Source organism: Hyperolius riggenbachi, chromosome 8, assembly GCF_040937935.1.
Source record: "Hyperolius riggenbachi isolate aHypRig1 chromosome 8, aHypRig1.pri, whole genome shotgun sequence".
Lineage (NCBI taxonomy): Eukaryota > Metazoa > Chordata > Amphibia > Anura > Hyperoliidae > Hyperolius > Hyperolius riggenbachi.
Window position 1 is genome coordinate 243,224,668 of NC_090653.1, and position 14,590 is coordinate 243,239,257.

The 14,590-nt window shown below is 45.2% G+C and overlaps 1 protein-coding gene across 1 annotated transcript in view; it reads left to right on the forward strand.

Moving 5' to 3' along the window:
• PTPA (protein phosphatase 2 phosphatase activator) overlaps window positions 1–14,590 on the forward strand; it is a 148,742-nt gene that overhangs the window by 28,292 nt on the left and 105,860 nt on the right. Inside the window, exon 3 of the mRNA XM_068248480.1 lies at window positions 818–904. Coding sequence (XP_068104581.1) covers window positions 818–904 — 87 coding nt within the window. The remainder of the gene's footprint in view (window positions 1–817; window positions 905–14,590) is intronic.

Consider the following 14,590-nt stretch of genomic DNA (forward strand, 5'->3'; position numbering starts at 1 on the left):
TTTGCCACGATTTCGCGTGCGAATTCGCATGAAAAGTAATGTAGATTGAACCAGGCAGTGACATGGTTAAATTCGCATATACCATGCCTATGCGAAATCACATGCGAAATTGCGTCAAAAAACGCACGCGGAATTGCATTCGCATGCGATTTCGGCAGCGGTGGAATCCCGGCGATTCGCACCGCACTAGTGGAAACGAGCCCTCAGTAGGGCCTACAATATTTACCTACTGAGATCCAGTGCAGACGCAGTAGCGTTTTTTTCCGATCGGGCTCAGGCGGAAATAGCCAAGCTTGATCGGGTCTTCTATACTGCGCAGATGACTCATGCCTGGGCAGTAGAGTGGACCTTTTCGGACTCGGCTACTTCTGCCTGAGCCCAATTGGAAAACTGGTACTGCGCCTGCACTGGATGGCAGTAAGTAAATATTTACATCGTCAGTGTTCGGTGGCTGCCAGGGCTGGATCATGGAGGAAGCCTCATTAGCATCCAGAGGCTTCCACCTCCCAAGGTAAGTATCCTCCAGAGGCTTTTTTTTATAATTACAGATTTTCTTTGTTTCTTCAGCCATGATACAGAACTGGGCTAGAACCGTACAAAACCGTACACTTGCAATGAGCTCTTTTACGTTTAGTCATTAAAGGAATCCTCTAAACAGCTGTTATAAGTTTTCGGATTCTCTCCAGGACTTACAACGGACTACACGCAAATGCTAATATATGACTGATTCTTTTCCTCCATTTTTCTGCCGACATCTCTAGAGTCTGGCATAGCAGGTGATCGATCTCTTCTAACCCGGTTTGTTCTCTCCCCACAGGCTTATGCTGATTACATGGGCTTCATCCTGACATTAAATGAGAGCGTGAAGGGGAAGAAGCTGACCTGTGACTATCGGGTATCGGAGGTGAGTTTTAGCCTGGCCAATTAATCTAGAGTGGCTTCGATTTCTTTGGAAGATGATCAAGTTGTTCTGCAGAAATCCTCCTTGATGTAATTGGGTGATTGATTTGTACGTCTCTGATTGGCTGGTTTGCGACTAGTATTGCTTGTGTGTAGCAGAACTCGCAGAGAAGCATGTTATCAGTTTCCTGGGATGCTCAGAAGATGAATTTTAGATTTGGAAAAGGAGACAAAAAAGAGCACCAGGGGTGCCAACAGTTTAGTATTTCTGGGAAAAGGTAAAGAAAGAACTACTCACAAACGTGTGTTACTATGGGCAACCATAATTTCGGGCATGTGGAGAAGGACAGTCTTCACTCTGTTATGATGACTCTGTTGGGTCAACGTGGGTTTCAATCCAGGGGAGGAGACGATGCAAGAAGGCAGGAGACGCCCCAATTGTGATAAAATATCAGTGTTCTCCCCAGGCTCTTTTAGCCGGGTACTCCACTCGTCTAGTTTTGATGAGCACCCGGCTGTCATCGGCTCACCTCTTCCTATGCTGTAAGCATAGTTGCTCACAGAAGCACCGGCCCTGCATTCTCTCATCTCGCCCCACCCGGCTACTTTTTCATTCCACCAGGATGGAAAAAACTTCTGGGGTGAACACTGAATATGTAGTGAGTGGAGATGAGTAATATCTTGTGATTTAGATACATAGCTCAGACACTGTCTCCTGTTGACCTGTTAAACGCGTTGTCTTTTTATTGATGTCTATCAATAAAAAATCTTAACCTCCTTATCACGAGGTTGGACTGTTCCTCTTATTTACCTCCACTCACTACATATTGTATCACAATAGGGGCGCCTCCTCCCATCTTGCATGTTATCAGTTTGATCAAGTAGTAAATTTGTAAGCTCTGGTTTGCTGTGATCACTTCCTGCTTTTGATTATGATCAGCAAATCAGAGCCTTCCAAATCTGTCACCTGATCGCACTAACAGACCTGAGTTCTGGTGCATATGGGTAACATTATTTCACTTCTGCGTGGCAGGATGGCTAAGTGGACAGCATGTTCGCCTTCCACCAGTTAAAGGGGACCTGTAGTAAACAAAAGTGCCCCAAATGGGTACTGAATAGAGTGAAGCCTCTGGATAACTCCCCGTCTTGCATGGTGCCCTCCCAGCACTGTGTCCCCCGAAAGACTGCTCGTGCATGCGCAGTGGCATGGACCAATCAGGCTCTGCTTTTTCAACTGAAGCCTGAGCGGGTCCGTGCTACTGCACAGGGAAGAGGACGGGGGAAGGCTTCACTCTCCCAAAGTAAGTATCAAACTTTTAGGTTTGCTAACCTCACAAGTTTGCTTCAGGTTACAGGTATGACTCTTTGCCGGGACACTTTCTTTGTATGCTCCCATTTCGCATGGGTTTCCTCCAAGCTCAGCTATACTAAGCCCATGAGCCCAGAAATCTTTACCTTTTCTCAAATAGATCCTCAGAGCGGTCTGTATGGCTGATATTGTGGTGAAACCCCTCCCACAGTGTGATGTCATGACAGTTTCCTTTCTGTGAACCTTGTTGCATTGTGGGAAATAACCGCTGTTTCCAACTGCTAAGCAACCAGTATCTCCCTCTGTGCATATTGGTATAAAAAAACCCAACCTTTTATCCTATTGCATTGTTGGTGTGGTTATAGATAATGCAGTTGGTGCTGTCTATTTTTTTTACTTGGCTGTCCAAACTGGTTTGTCTGAAAGGAGACGAGCGACACCTCATACTCTTGTTCCTACCACTGGCCAGTATAGACGCGCTATTTCAATTTGGGGTACTAATAAATTTGGGCCCCTTATGTGAGTCCTCTTTATGTTTTTTATGCTTCATTTCTCGTTAATAAAGCAGTGAACACTTAGTACTGCTGTCCTTCTTTTTTTTTTTTTTTTTTTTTTAATCATTTTTATGATATATTATCGATCTTGCACCGATACTATCTGGAGGATGACTTTACAAAGTTAAAGATTGAAACAGTTCTGTGACTACTGGGAGCCTCTTGCTATGTATACAACCTTATAACATGGGTTGTTATTGGCTGGTAAGCCTTTTTCCTTTAGGATGCTGGGATTCACTTTTATTGGCCTGATACCTCAGGTGTGAAGCACGGTGCATCTGTATCGTATACCTACTTTTGGACATTGGACAATGTTTTCTCTCAGCTGCGGCCTTTTGATGATAAACATTGGCGCTCTTCCTTTTTTCTCTTTTTTAAGATTAGCTGCATGCGTGTTTCTGGTGTGATTCACGCACTACTGCAGCCAAATAGATCAGCTGGGCTGTCAGGCAACCGGTATTGTTTAAAGGAAATAAATATGGCAGCCTCCATATTCTTCTCACTACACTTGTCATTCAAGTTTCTTTTTCAGGCATTATGCAGAACTGGGTCTGATCCGTACAAATTGTACCAACTGGGTCAGAACCAGTACGTTTCTAACCCAGTTCTGTATAATGCCTGAAGAATAAACGTAACGTTTGGAAAGCTTGCAATACACCATGTACAGGTATCACCGGAATCAACGTTTGTTGGTTTGATGTCTGCATTTCTGCATTACGGCTAACACCGGACCACACTTCACTATAATATTATATCGCTATTCACTATTTGCTTACTATACTAACTATCATTAGACTCACTAGGTTAAAATATTATTCATGGTCTGGCATTGACGTCTCGTATTGTGTTCCTATTTGGAGGCAGCTAGATCTTCGGACAGAAGCACAGTACTGGTAACTAGTGGTGAGCCTAAAATTAGCCTAAAAATGTAATTGGCTTCACCAAATAGGTAACACGACTGCTGGTTAACTGGATCAGCTGCTGGGAGATTTGATTTGTTAGTCCCATCTTCTGCATCCTTGTTAGGGCTGACATAATAGGGGAATTCTATGCTCATTATGACATGTGGTCGCCATGTAGTAGTATATGCAGCGAGGGGTAAGACAGCTCACGTCTCCTCGGCCAGTGACGAGCACAGGGGACAGGTATGACTGCAGAGGGCAAATTGCCTTCTTTTCTGCCTTGTTCAAGCATGCTTATTAGGTGTCCATTAGAAATAATAGAGCAAGTCAGGTCATAGGAGGCAAATACTAATCATTACATCCCAGCACAGATGTGAAGCTGCAGTCATTTATAATCGGCCAGAACACAACCCAGTGGGTAAATGATATAGTGGAAGTGCAAAAGGCCAAATGATCGGAGTGTGATCATTACCTTCATTATATATAAGGATCCATCTACAGACAGTAGCTGCTGCTCTGACGTGTTATTAGAGGGTACCACAGTGCCATCCAGTGGCCAAATAAGGCATGGCATCTTAGCAGATCGTTTTGTACTGGCTAGTTGTATGCGGTGCAGTCCTTGGGAGTGAATCCAAAACATATAAAAACTTAAGCTTTCAGATACAGGAATTGAGTCTGAAGAAGGCTGATAAGCCAAAAGCTTACTCTTTTTCTTTTAAGTTGGCCATTAAATGGTGGTATCTGATTCAAAACCTCCTGCTCCTTCTGAAGTATCTAATTTTTTGCCCATCCTGTGCTGCGACCCTCTAAACAATCTTCAACATTAAAGTCAAAGATTGCTTACATCAGTGATGGCTAACCTTGGCACTCCAGCTGTGGTGGAACTACAAGTCCCATGAGGCATTGCAATACATTAGACATCTCTAAGCATCACTCGGGGAGGCAGAGGCATGATGAGATTTGTAGTTTTGTCACAGCTGGAGTGCCAAGGTTAGCCATCACTGGCTTACAGCCACGCTCCCTTCAGAAAACAAGCGCCAAGTATGACCTGCAGTAGCACAGAGCCGCTCATGCATGATTTTTTTTCTCGACGCATGAGCAGCTCCATGCCTCTGCACAGGCCAGAGGGTCTACCGAGCAGGGCTGTGGAGATGGAGTCAGAGTCTGAGTAATTTTGGGTTCCTGGAGTCTGAGATCGTGGTTTCATGAACTGAGGAGTCGCAGTTGGAGTCGGATGATTTTTATACAGACTCCACAGCCCTGCTGCGGAGGATCAGGGAGGCCTCTGGAGTGTCGCATTACATAATATGCAGCGGGTCATTGAGGAGAGGTGCCCCCTGCAAGGATGAGTATGTGAACGTAAGGAGCCACGGACTAATGGCGGAGTGCACCAGCCAGGACAGTTAAGTCGCTACCAGGGTTGTGGAGTTAGTAGAAAAATCATCCAACTCAGATTCCTCGGTTTATGAAATTACTGACTCCTTAGTCTAATACTTAAAGGACAAGTGAAACCCACACTAACCTACGAAGAAAAAAATACATACAGTGGAGGAAATAATTATTTGACCCCTCACTGATTTTGTAAGTTTGTCCAATGACAAAGAAATGAAAAGTCTCAGAACAGTATCATTTCAATGGTAGGTTTATTTTAACAGTGGCAGATAGCACATCAAAAGGAAAATCGAAAAAATAACCTTAAATAAAAGATAGCAACTGATTTGCATTTCATTGAGTGAAATAAGTTTTTGAACCCTCTAACAATAAAAGACTTAATACTTAGTGGAAAAACCCTTGTTTGCAAGCACAGAGGTCAAACGTTTCTTGTAATTGATGACCAAGTTTGCACACATTTTAGGAGGAATGTTGGTCCACTCCTCTTTGCAGATCATCTCTTATTCTCTAAGGTTTCGAGGCTGTCTCTGTGCAACTCTGAGCTTGAGCTCCCTCCATAGGTTTTCTATTGGATTAAGGTCCGGAGACTGACTAGGCCACTCCATGACCTTAATGTGCTTCTTCTTGAGCCACTCCTTTGTTGCCTTTGCTGCATGTTTTGGGTCATTGTCGTGCTGGAACACCCATCCACGACCCATTTTCAGTTTCCTGGCAGAGGGAAGGAGGTTGTCGTTCAGGATTTCACGATACATGGCTCCGTCCATTTTCCCGTTAATGCGATTAAGTTGTCCTGTGCCCTTAGCAGAAAAACACCCCCAAAGCAAAATGTTTCCACCCCCATGCTTGACGGTGGGGACGGTGTTTTGGGGTTCATAGGCAGCATTTTTCTTCCTCCAAACACATCGAGTTGAGTTAATGCCAAAGAGCTCTATTTTGGTCTCATCCGACCACAGCACCTTCTCCCAGTCACTCACAGAATCATTCAGGTGTTCATTGGCAAACTTCAGACGGGCCTGCACATGTGCCTTCTTGAGCAGGGGGACCTTGCGAGCCCTGCAGGATTTAATCCATTGCGGGGTAATGTGTTTCCAATGGTTTTCTTGGTGACTGTGGTCCCTGCTAATTTGAGGTCATTCACTAACGCCTCCCGTGTAGTTCTAGGATGCTTTTTCACCTTTCACAGAACCATTGACACCCCACGAGGTGAGATCTTGCATGGAGCCCCAGAGCGAGGTCGATTGATGGTCATTTTGTGCTCCTTCCATTTTCGAACAATCGCACCAACAGTTGTCACCTTCTCTCCCAGCTTCTTGCTAATGGTTTTGTAGCCCATTCCAGCCTTGTGCAGGTCTACAATTTTGTCTCTGACATCCTTGGACAGCTCTTTGGTCTTTCCCATGTTGGAGAGTTTGGAGTCTGCTTGATTGATTGATTCTGTGGACAGGTGTCTTTTATACAGGTGACTAGTTAAGACAGGTGTCCTTAATGAGGGTGACTAATTGAGTAGAAGTGTCTAACCACTCTGTGGGAGCGAGAACTCTTACTGGTTGGTAGGGGTTCAAAAACTTATTTCACTCAATGAAATGCAAATCAGTTGCTATCTTTTATTTAAGATTATTTTTTCGATTTTCCTTTTGATGTGCTATCTGCCACTGTTAAAATAAACCTACCATTGAAATGATACTGTTCTGAGACTTTTCATTTCTTTGTCATTGGACAAACTTACAAAATCAGTGAGGGGTCAAATAATTATTTCCTCCACTGTATATAAGTAGATACATGCTAGTGCTACTTAACAGATGTATTGCACTGTCCACGTTATGATTCCTGTTAATTGTATAAAGGAAAAGCAGAGAATACTATTCTAGACAGTTTCCATCTTTCTTACCTTTTTGGAAGAAGCTAATCCTGACATCATTTTCTCCCTCACTCTTTGTTTTCTCCTCTTGCTAATTGTGTGTTCGTTACCCGCCCTCCTCCCAGAGTCTTCAGACACTCCCACTGAGGTCTATACTAGGAAGTGCACTGTCTTATGTCATTAGAAGGAGGGGGAAATAAAGGGAAGAGGAGAAATATATTATAGATTAAAAAAAACCAGCATGCAACTGTTTAGCCAGCCGATGGCAATAGCAATTAAAGGTATGCGATTACTCCAAACCATAACAGCAGAAAACCCGTTTTGAATGCAGGATTAGAATCTTTATCACTTAATACACTCAGGCCAGTTGCTGTTGAAATTTGATTTTTATGGCGACAATACCGCTTTAACAGGGCTGTGGAGTTGGTACAAAAATCATCTGATTCCTCAAGTTAATGAAACCACCGACTCTGACTCCAGGTACCCAAAATAGCTCCAACTCCTCAACTCCGACTCCACAGCTTTAGTCGGTACACTGCTGAAATCTCTACGGGGGCCCTGGGGACCACAATAAAGTTGGGGGGAGACCTGAGGGGGTGGCAGCCAGCTTGTGGTGTGTCTGCTGGGGGGGCAGGTTAATTTTGCCTGGGGAACCTTTTGCAACTAGAACCAGCCCTGCTCAATGATGCTCCTAATGAAATATCCCATCATCCTGGACCAATTTAGTGGACAGGTAAGTAAGCTACCATTGTGATTTTGGCATGTGGGAGGAAACTCTGAAGTGCCCAGAGGAACCATTTGCAAACAATGTGAGAACATACAAACTCCATTCAGATAGTGTCCAGACAAAGATCTGAAACTGGTACTTGAGTGCGTACAACTTAGCCACTGCGCTTCCTCCCATAATGACAGTACACTTTCTCTGGCATTTCACAGGGAACATTAAATAATTAACATCATTCCCTGTCCCTCAAGGAGGATCACCATCTGATGTCTTCGTTACACACTGGAGCCAAATTTTTGGAAGGCAGCCAGTAAAATTGCCAGAGTGTTTTTAGGTTGTAAGCAGATTGATAGGCCTAGGTCAGTGTGTGTGTGTGTCTATATACACACACACACACACACACACACACACACACACACACACACACACACACACACACACACACACACACACACACACACACACACACACACACACACACACACACCTACCTCACCTAAAGGATTATTAGGAACACCATACTAATACAGTGTTTGACCCCCTTTCGCCTTCAGTACTGCCTTAATTCTACGTGGCGTTGATTCAACAAGGTACCGAAAGCATTTTTTAGAAATGTTGGCCCATATTGATAGGATAGCATCTTGCAGTTGATGCAGATTTTTTGGGATGCACATCCAGGACACGAAGCTCCCATTCCATCACATCCTAAAGATGCTCTATTGGGTTGAGATCTGGTGACTGTGGGGGCCATTTTAGTACAGCAAACTCATTGTCATGTTCAAGAAACCAATTTGAAATGATTCAAGCTTTGTGACATGGTGCATTATCCTGCTGGAAGTAGCCATCAGAGGATGGGTACAAGGTGGTCATGAAGGGATAGACATGGTCAGAAACAATGCTCAGGTAGCCCGGTGCATTTAAACCATGCCCAATTGGCACTAAGGGGCCTAAAATGTGCCAAGAAAGCATCCACCACCACCACCAGCCTGCACAGTGGTAATAAGGCATGATGGATCCATGTTCTCATTCTGTTTACGCCAAATTTGTCAGACCAAGGCAACATCTTTCCAGTCTTCAACTGTCCAATTTTGTTGAGCTCGTGCAAATTGTAATCTTTTTTTCTTATTTGTAGTGGAGATGAGTGGTACCTGGTGGGGTCTTCTGCTGTTGTAGCCCATCCGCCTCAAGGTTGTGTGTGTTGTGGCTTCACAAATGCTTTGCTGCATACCTCGGTTGTAACAAGTGGTTATTTCAGTCAACGTTGCTGTTCTATCAGCTTGAATCATTCGGCCCATTCTCCTCTGACCTCTAGCATCAACAAGGCATTTTCGCGTACAGGACTGCCGCATACTGGATGTTTTTCCCTTTTCACACCATTCTTTGTAAACCCTAGAAATGGTTGTGCGTGAAAATCCCAGTAACTGAGAAGATCGTGAAATACTCAGACCGGCCCATCTGGCACTAACAACCATGCCACGCTAAAAATTGCTTAAATCTCCTTTCTTTCCCATTCTGATATTCAGTTTGGAGTTCAGGAGATTGTCTCGACCAGGACCACACCCCTAAATGGAGTGAAGCAACTGCCATGTAATTGGTTGATTAGATAATTGCATTAATGAGAAATTGAACAGGTGTTCATGATAATCCTTTAGGTGTGTGTGTGTGTGTGTGTGTGTGTGTGTGTGTGTGTGTGTGTGTGTGTGTGTGTGTGTGTGTGTGTATATGTATGCGTGCATGCATGCGTACATACATACATACATACATACATACATACATACATACATACATACATACATACACAGTGCTGCCCATAATTATTACACCTGGCAAATTTTGACTTTAAGATACTTTTATTCAACCAGTAAGTAATTCTTTGACTGGGAATGACATAGGTGTCTCCCAAAAGATAATTCGATGTACAAGGGGCATTGTTGCTGAAAAAAAAAAAAACAATTTCTCAGCTTTTATTTACATTTGAGCAAACAGCGTCCAGTCCAAAATTATTCATACCCTTCACAAACTGTCACAGTCTGTGAGAAAATCCAAAGTTCTATACCATTCCAAATAGTCCATGCTGATTTAAAGCATCCTAATTACCCTGATTCATTGGAAACAGCTGTTTTAATCAACTCAACAGGTGAAAAACAGCAGCGCTCTGCAGTTGGTTTGTGGACAGTCACAGCCAAGACAGGAGCTCAGTGAGGACCTGCGGCTACACTTTGTGGCTTCTCACAAGTCAGGAAAGGACTAGAAGGCCATTTCTAAATGTTTTCAATTTCCAGTGGCTACAGTGCAACGTATTATTAAAAAATACAAGATGTTTCGCACTGTAGAAAATCTCAGAGGACATGGTCGGAAGCCAAAAGTGACACCTGTGCTGGCCAGGAGGATAGTGAGAGAGAGGTGAAAAAGAATCCACGGATCACCACCAAGGCATCCAGGTGAATCTGGGCTCTGCTGGTGGCAATGTCTCTAGGCAGACAATCCAACGGACACTGCACACTTCTTGGTTCCACGGATGCAGACCAAGGAGGATGCCACTTCTACAGATAAGGCACACAAAAGCTCGCTTGGCCTTTGCAAATGCTCATCTGGACAAAGAAGACTTCTGGGCTTCTGTGTTATGGTCAGATGAAACAAAAATTGAATTGTTTGGTCACAATGAAGTTTCCTTCATTTGGTGTAAAAAAGGAGAAACCTTCAACCCAAAGAACACCATCCCCTCTGTCAAACGTGGGTGGAAACCTAATGCTTTGGGAGTGTTTTCAGCCAATGGACCAGGGAACCTAATCACAGTAATTGGCACCATGAAAAAAGTGCAATACATGAGGATTCTCAACAACCCCATCAGGCAGTCTGCAGAGAAACTTGGCCTTGGGCACCAGTGGACATTTCAGCATGACAACGACCCAAAAGAAAAAACAAGTGGTGAAGAAATGGTTAGCAGACAACAACATTACCGTTTTGGAGTTCCCAGCCAGATTCCTGACTTCAATCCAGTTGAAAATCTATGGAGGGAGCTAAAGATCAGGGTGATGTCAAGAAGGCCCTTCAACCTGAAAGATTTGGAGGTCATTGCTAAAGATGAATGAGCAAAAATACCTGTGGGGACATTCAAAAAGTTGGTCTGCAATTATAGGAAGCGTAAGAAGCGTTTGATTGCTGTAATAACAATAATATTTTTATAGCGCTTTTCTCCCTGGGGACTCAAAATGCTGTAACCTGCGTTATACAGTCTCAAAGACTCGGGAAAAGAGGTGGGTTTTTAGCCTTTTTTTAAAGCTGTCCAGAGAAGGAGCCTCTCGTACTGATTGTGGAAGCGAGTTCCATATAGTAGGGGCTGCATAGGAAAAGGCCCAAAATGTTAAGTGTATCTTGGGAATAACCAGATTCATCTTACTGGCAGAGCGGAGGGTGCGTGGAGGGGCATAAAGTTCCAATAGATCCGCTATGTATTTGGGTCCCATGTGGTTTAGAGCCTTGAATGTCAGCAGGCAGATCTTAAAATGGATTCTCAATTTTACTGGCAACCAGTGAAGAGTTTGCAGTACTGGGAAGATGAGTGAGCTGTGGGGGGCATTGCTTAGGAGTCTGGCTGCTGCATTTTTAACTAGTTGTTGTTATAGCCAATAAAGGCTTTTCTATTGATTATTGAGAAGGGTATGAATAATTTTGGACTGGACACTTTTTGCTCAAATGTAAATAAAAGCTGAGAAAGGTACACACACACACACACCTCTTGTACATCGTCTTATTATCTTTTGGGAGACACCTATGTCACTTACCATCAAAAAAAATTACTTGCTGGTTGAACTACTCCAAGCAATTTTCTCAGAGTGTTCAATCATTTCTTTTTCCATAATTGGGTTAAAATTTCACACATATGTGGAACATTGATCAGATTTTTCAAATGTTACAGTCAATCAAAGAAATTGATTGTAATCCTTAAATTGCAAATATATTTTAAAAATTGTATGGTGTGTGTGTGGCCACCTTTTTGACTGCCGCTTTCTTTTCTTTGTAAACTGCATTCACTGATTGAACGTTGCTGAATGCAGCCAAGTCTATAGCAAAGTTACTGTAGTCCCTATATTTAAAATCTTGTATGAATGAGTTCCTGCGGCAGATGATATTGGTAGAGTGGCAGCAGCAGTATAGGGTATTGAGGCAACCCCTCCCTCAATATGAAGTAAACATGATTATGATAGGCCACTACTGCTCTATGGGTTAAATACTTAGCTTCTGTGAAAATGAAGTAGTATTTTCACATGGGATCCCCTCCGTTGCAGACCTGGCGAGGTCGGCATCTGCAACGGAGGGGATCCCGGGGCACCGGAGATGCAGTGAGGGACAGATAGGCTGCCAGAGGCTGGAAGAAGTCCCAGGTAAGCAGATCTTGTTGGTTTTTTCACCTCACACCTGTTTTTAGGGGGCCAGAGACTGCTGGCACCAAAGAACAGCACCTCCTGATGACTCAAAGCACATACCAGCTGGTCACGCCACACTCCCATCGCCATAGTTCCCTATCTGTGCCCTCGCTATGGCATCAGAGCACTGTGCACCGGTCAGGAACCGCTTTCATTGGCTCGTGACCCTGTCCATCAATGCAAGCCAATGGGGTTGACTCACAGTGATGACAGGGTCAGTAGCCAAAGAAATCGGCTACTGATGGGCTCACACAGCTCTGGCGTCATATAGACGGCAGGGCAAGTGATCTGCGTCGGGGGAGAGAGTGATACGTGCGGCGGGGATGATTGAAATCTACGCCCTGGCAGGGATAAGAGGATCAAAACGGGGCATAGATTTCAATCATCAAGATCTGGAAGCGATTAACTTGTCTTCTATTCCAGTCACTTTATTGGTAGCTGCTCCACACTTTTTTCTGCTTTGCTTTAAAAGGAACCCAAGGTGTGAGACCTATGGAAGCTGCCATGTTGATTTCCTTTTAAAGGGAAGGTCCAAGCAAAATAAAAAAATGAGTTTCACTTACCTGGGGCTTCTACTAGCCCCATGCAGCCATCCTGTGCCCTCGTAGTCACTCACTGCTGCTCCAGTCCCCCGCTGGCAGCTTGCCGACCTCGGAGGCCGGCGGCCCACATTGCGTACATTTTTACGCATTCCCGCGAGTGCAGCAACATTAGCACATACATTTTACGCGTTACTGGTTCAATGCGTACATTTTTACGCATTGAACCAGTAATGCGTAAAAATGTATGTGCTAATGTTCCTGCATTAGCGGGAATGCGTAAAAATGTACGCAATGCGTCCCGCCGGCCTCCGAGGTCGGCAAGCTGCCAGCGGGGGACTGGAGCAGCAGTGAGTGACTACGAGGGCACAGGATGGCTGCATGGGGCTGGTAGAAGCCCCAGGTAAGTGAAACTAATTTTTTTATTTTGCTTGGACATTCCCTTTAAGCAATACCAGTTGTTTGGCAGTCCTGCTGATCTTTCTGGTTAGTGAGGTCTAAATCGCACACTTGAAACAAGCATGCAGCCAATCTTGTCAGATTTGTTATAGACAGCTGATCTGCATGCTTGTTCAGGGTCTAAACCTGGAGCGTTGCTAGGATCTTAAGAGATCCGGGGCACTTTTGGGCACTCCAGATGTAAAATGGGGGTGTCCATGCACCAGAATGTGGGTGTGGTCATGGATGGAGCCAAATTTACATGAACTTAACAGCAGTCTAAGTAGGTCGGTCCTGAAAAATGTTGGATGAAGTCCCCTCTCCATTAATACAAAAGACAAAACCTATAAATAAGCACATAAATAGGCAGTGACACTTAACCACCTGAGCGGTCTGGACGAGCTCAGCTCGTCCAACACCGCCGGAGGCTGCCGCTCAGGCCCTGCTGGGCCGATTTTATTGAAATAAAAAGCAGCACACGCAGCCGGCACTTTGCCAGCCGCGTGTGCTACCTGATCGCCGCCGCAGTGCGGCGATCCGCCGCGTGCAGTGGCGAAAGAGGGTCCCCCCAGCCGCCCGAGCCCAGCGTAGCCGGAACAAACAGTTCCGGCCAGCGCTAAGGGCTGGATCGGAGGCGGCTGACGTCAGGACGTCGGCTGAAGTCCATGACGTCACTCCGCTCGTCGCCATGGCGACGAGGTAAGCGAAACACGGAAGGCCGCTCATTGCGGCCTTCCGTGTTACTTCTGGCCGCCGGAGGCGATCAGAAGAACGCATCCGGAGCGCCATCTAGTGGGCTTTAATGCAGCCAACTTTCAGTTGGCTGCATGGAATAGTTTTTTTTTTATTTAAAAAAAACCCTCCCGCAGCCGCCCTGGCGATCTTATCAGAACGCCAGGGTGGTTAAACATAACTAAGCAGAGTTGCCTGGCTTCTGTGCTGGCTAGTCTGGCTTTCTGTCAGGAAGGCTGGCCTACTTTTCTGGCAGTTCTCCCATAGCATTCCCTGACCTTCTAGTGGACCTCCTCCTGTGCTCTCATGGGCCTCCCATTGAGGCACCACAATTCCCAGCATTCCCCATAGAAGAACCACAGCTCCCTGCATGCCCCCATTAAGGCATCACAGTGCCCAGCATGACACCACAGCACCCTGCAGGCCCACATAGAGGCACCACAGCACCCAGGATACCCCCGATTGATGCCTCACAGCTCCCAGCATGCCCGTCATTGAGGCACCACAGCTGACTCTGCCTGGGGGACATCCGGGGCACCCCACAATAGATCCAGGGCACGTGCCACTGATTTTTGGGGCTAGCAACGCCCCTGGCTTAAACTATTCGAAGCAGAGGGTCAGCAGGACAGCCAGGCAATGTGCATTATTTAAAGGGAAATAAACATGTCAACCTCCATATCCCTTTAGTCCATCCCTATGTGCCTCCATTTAACAATATTCACAATGATCATCCTGCCACTTCGCTACCCCTCTCAACAAAGCCCCCTCCCGGCTGCCTCCGTCTGCGCCAGCCATGGGGACATCTGATAATTATG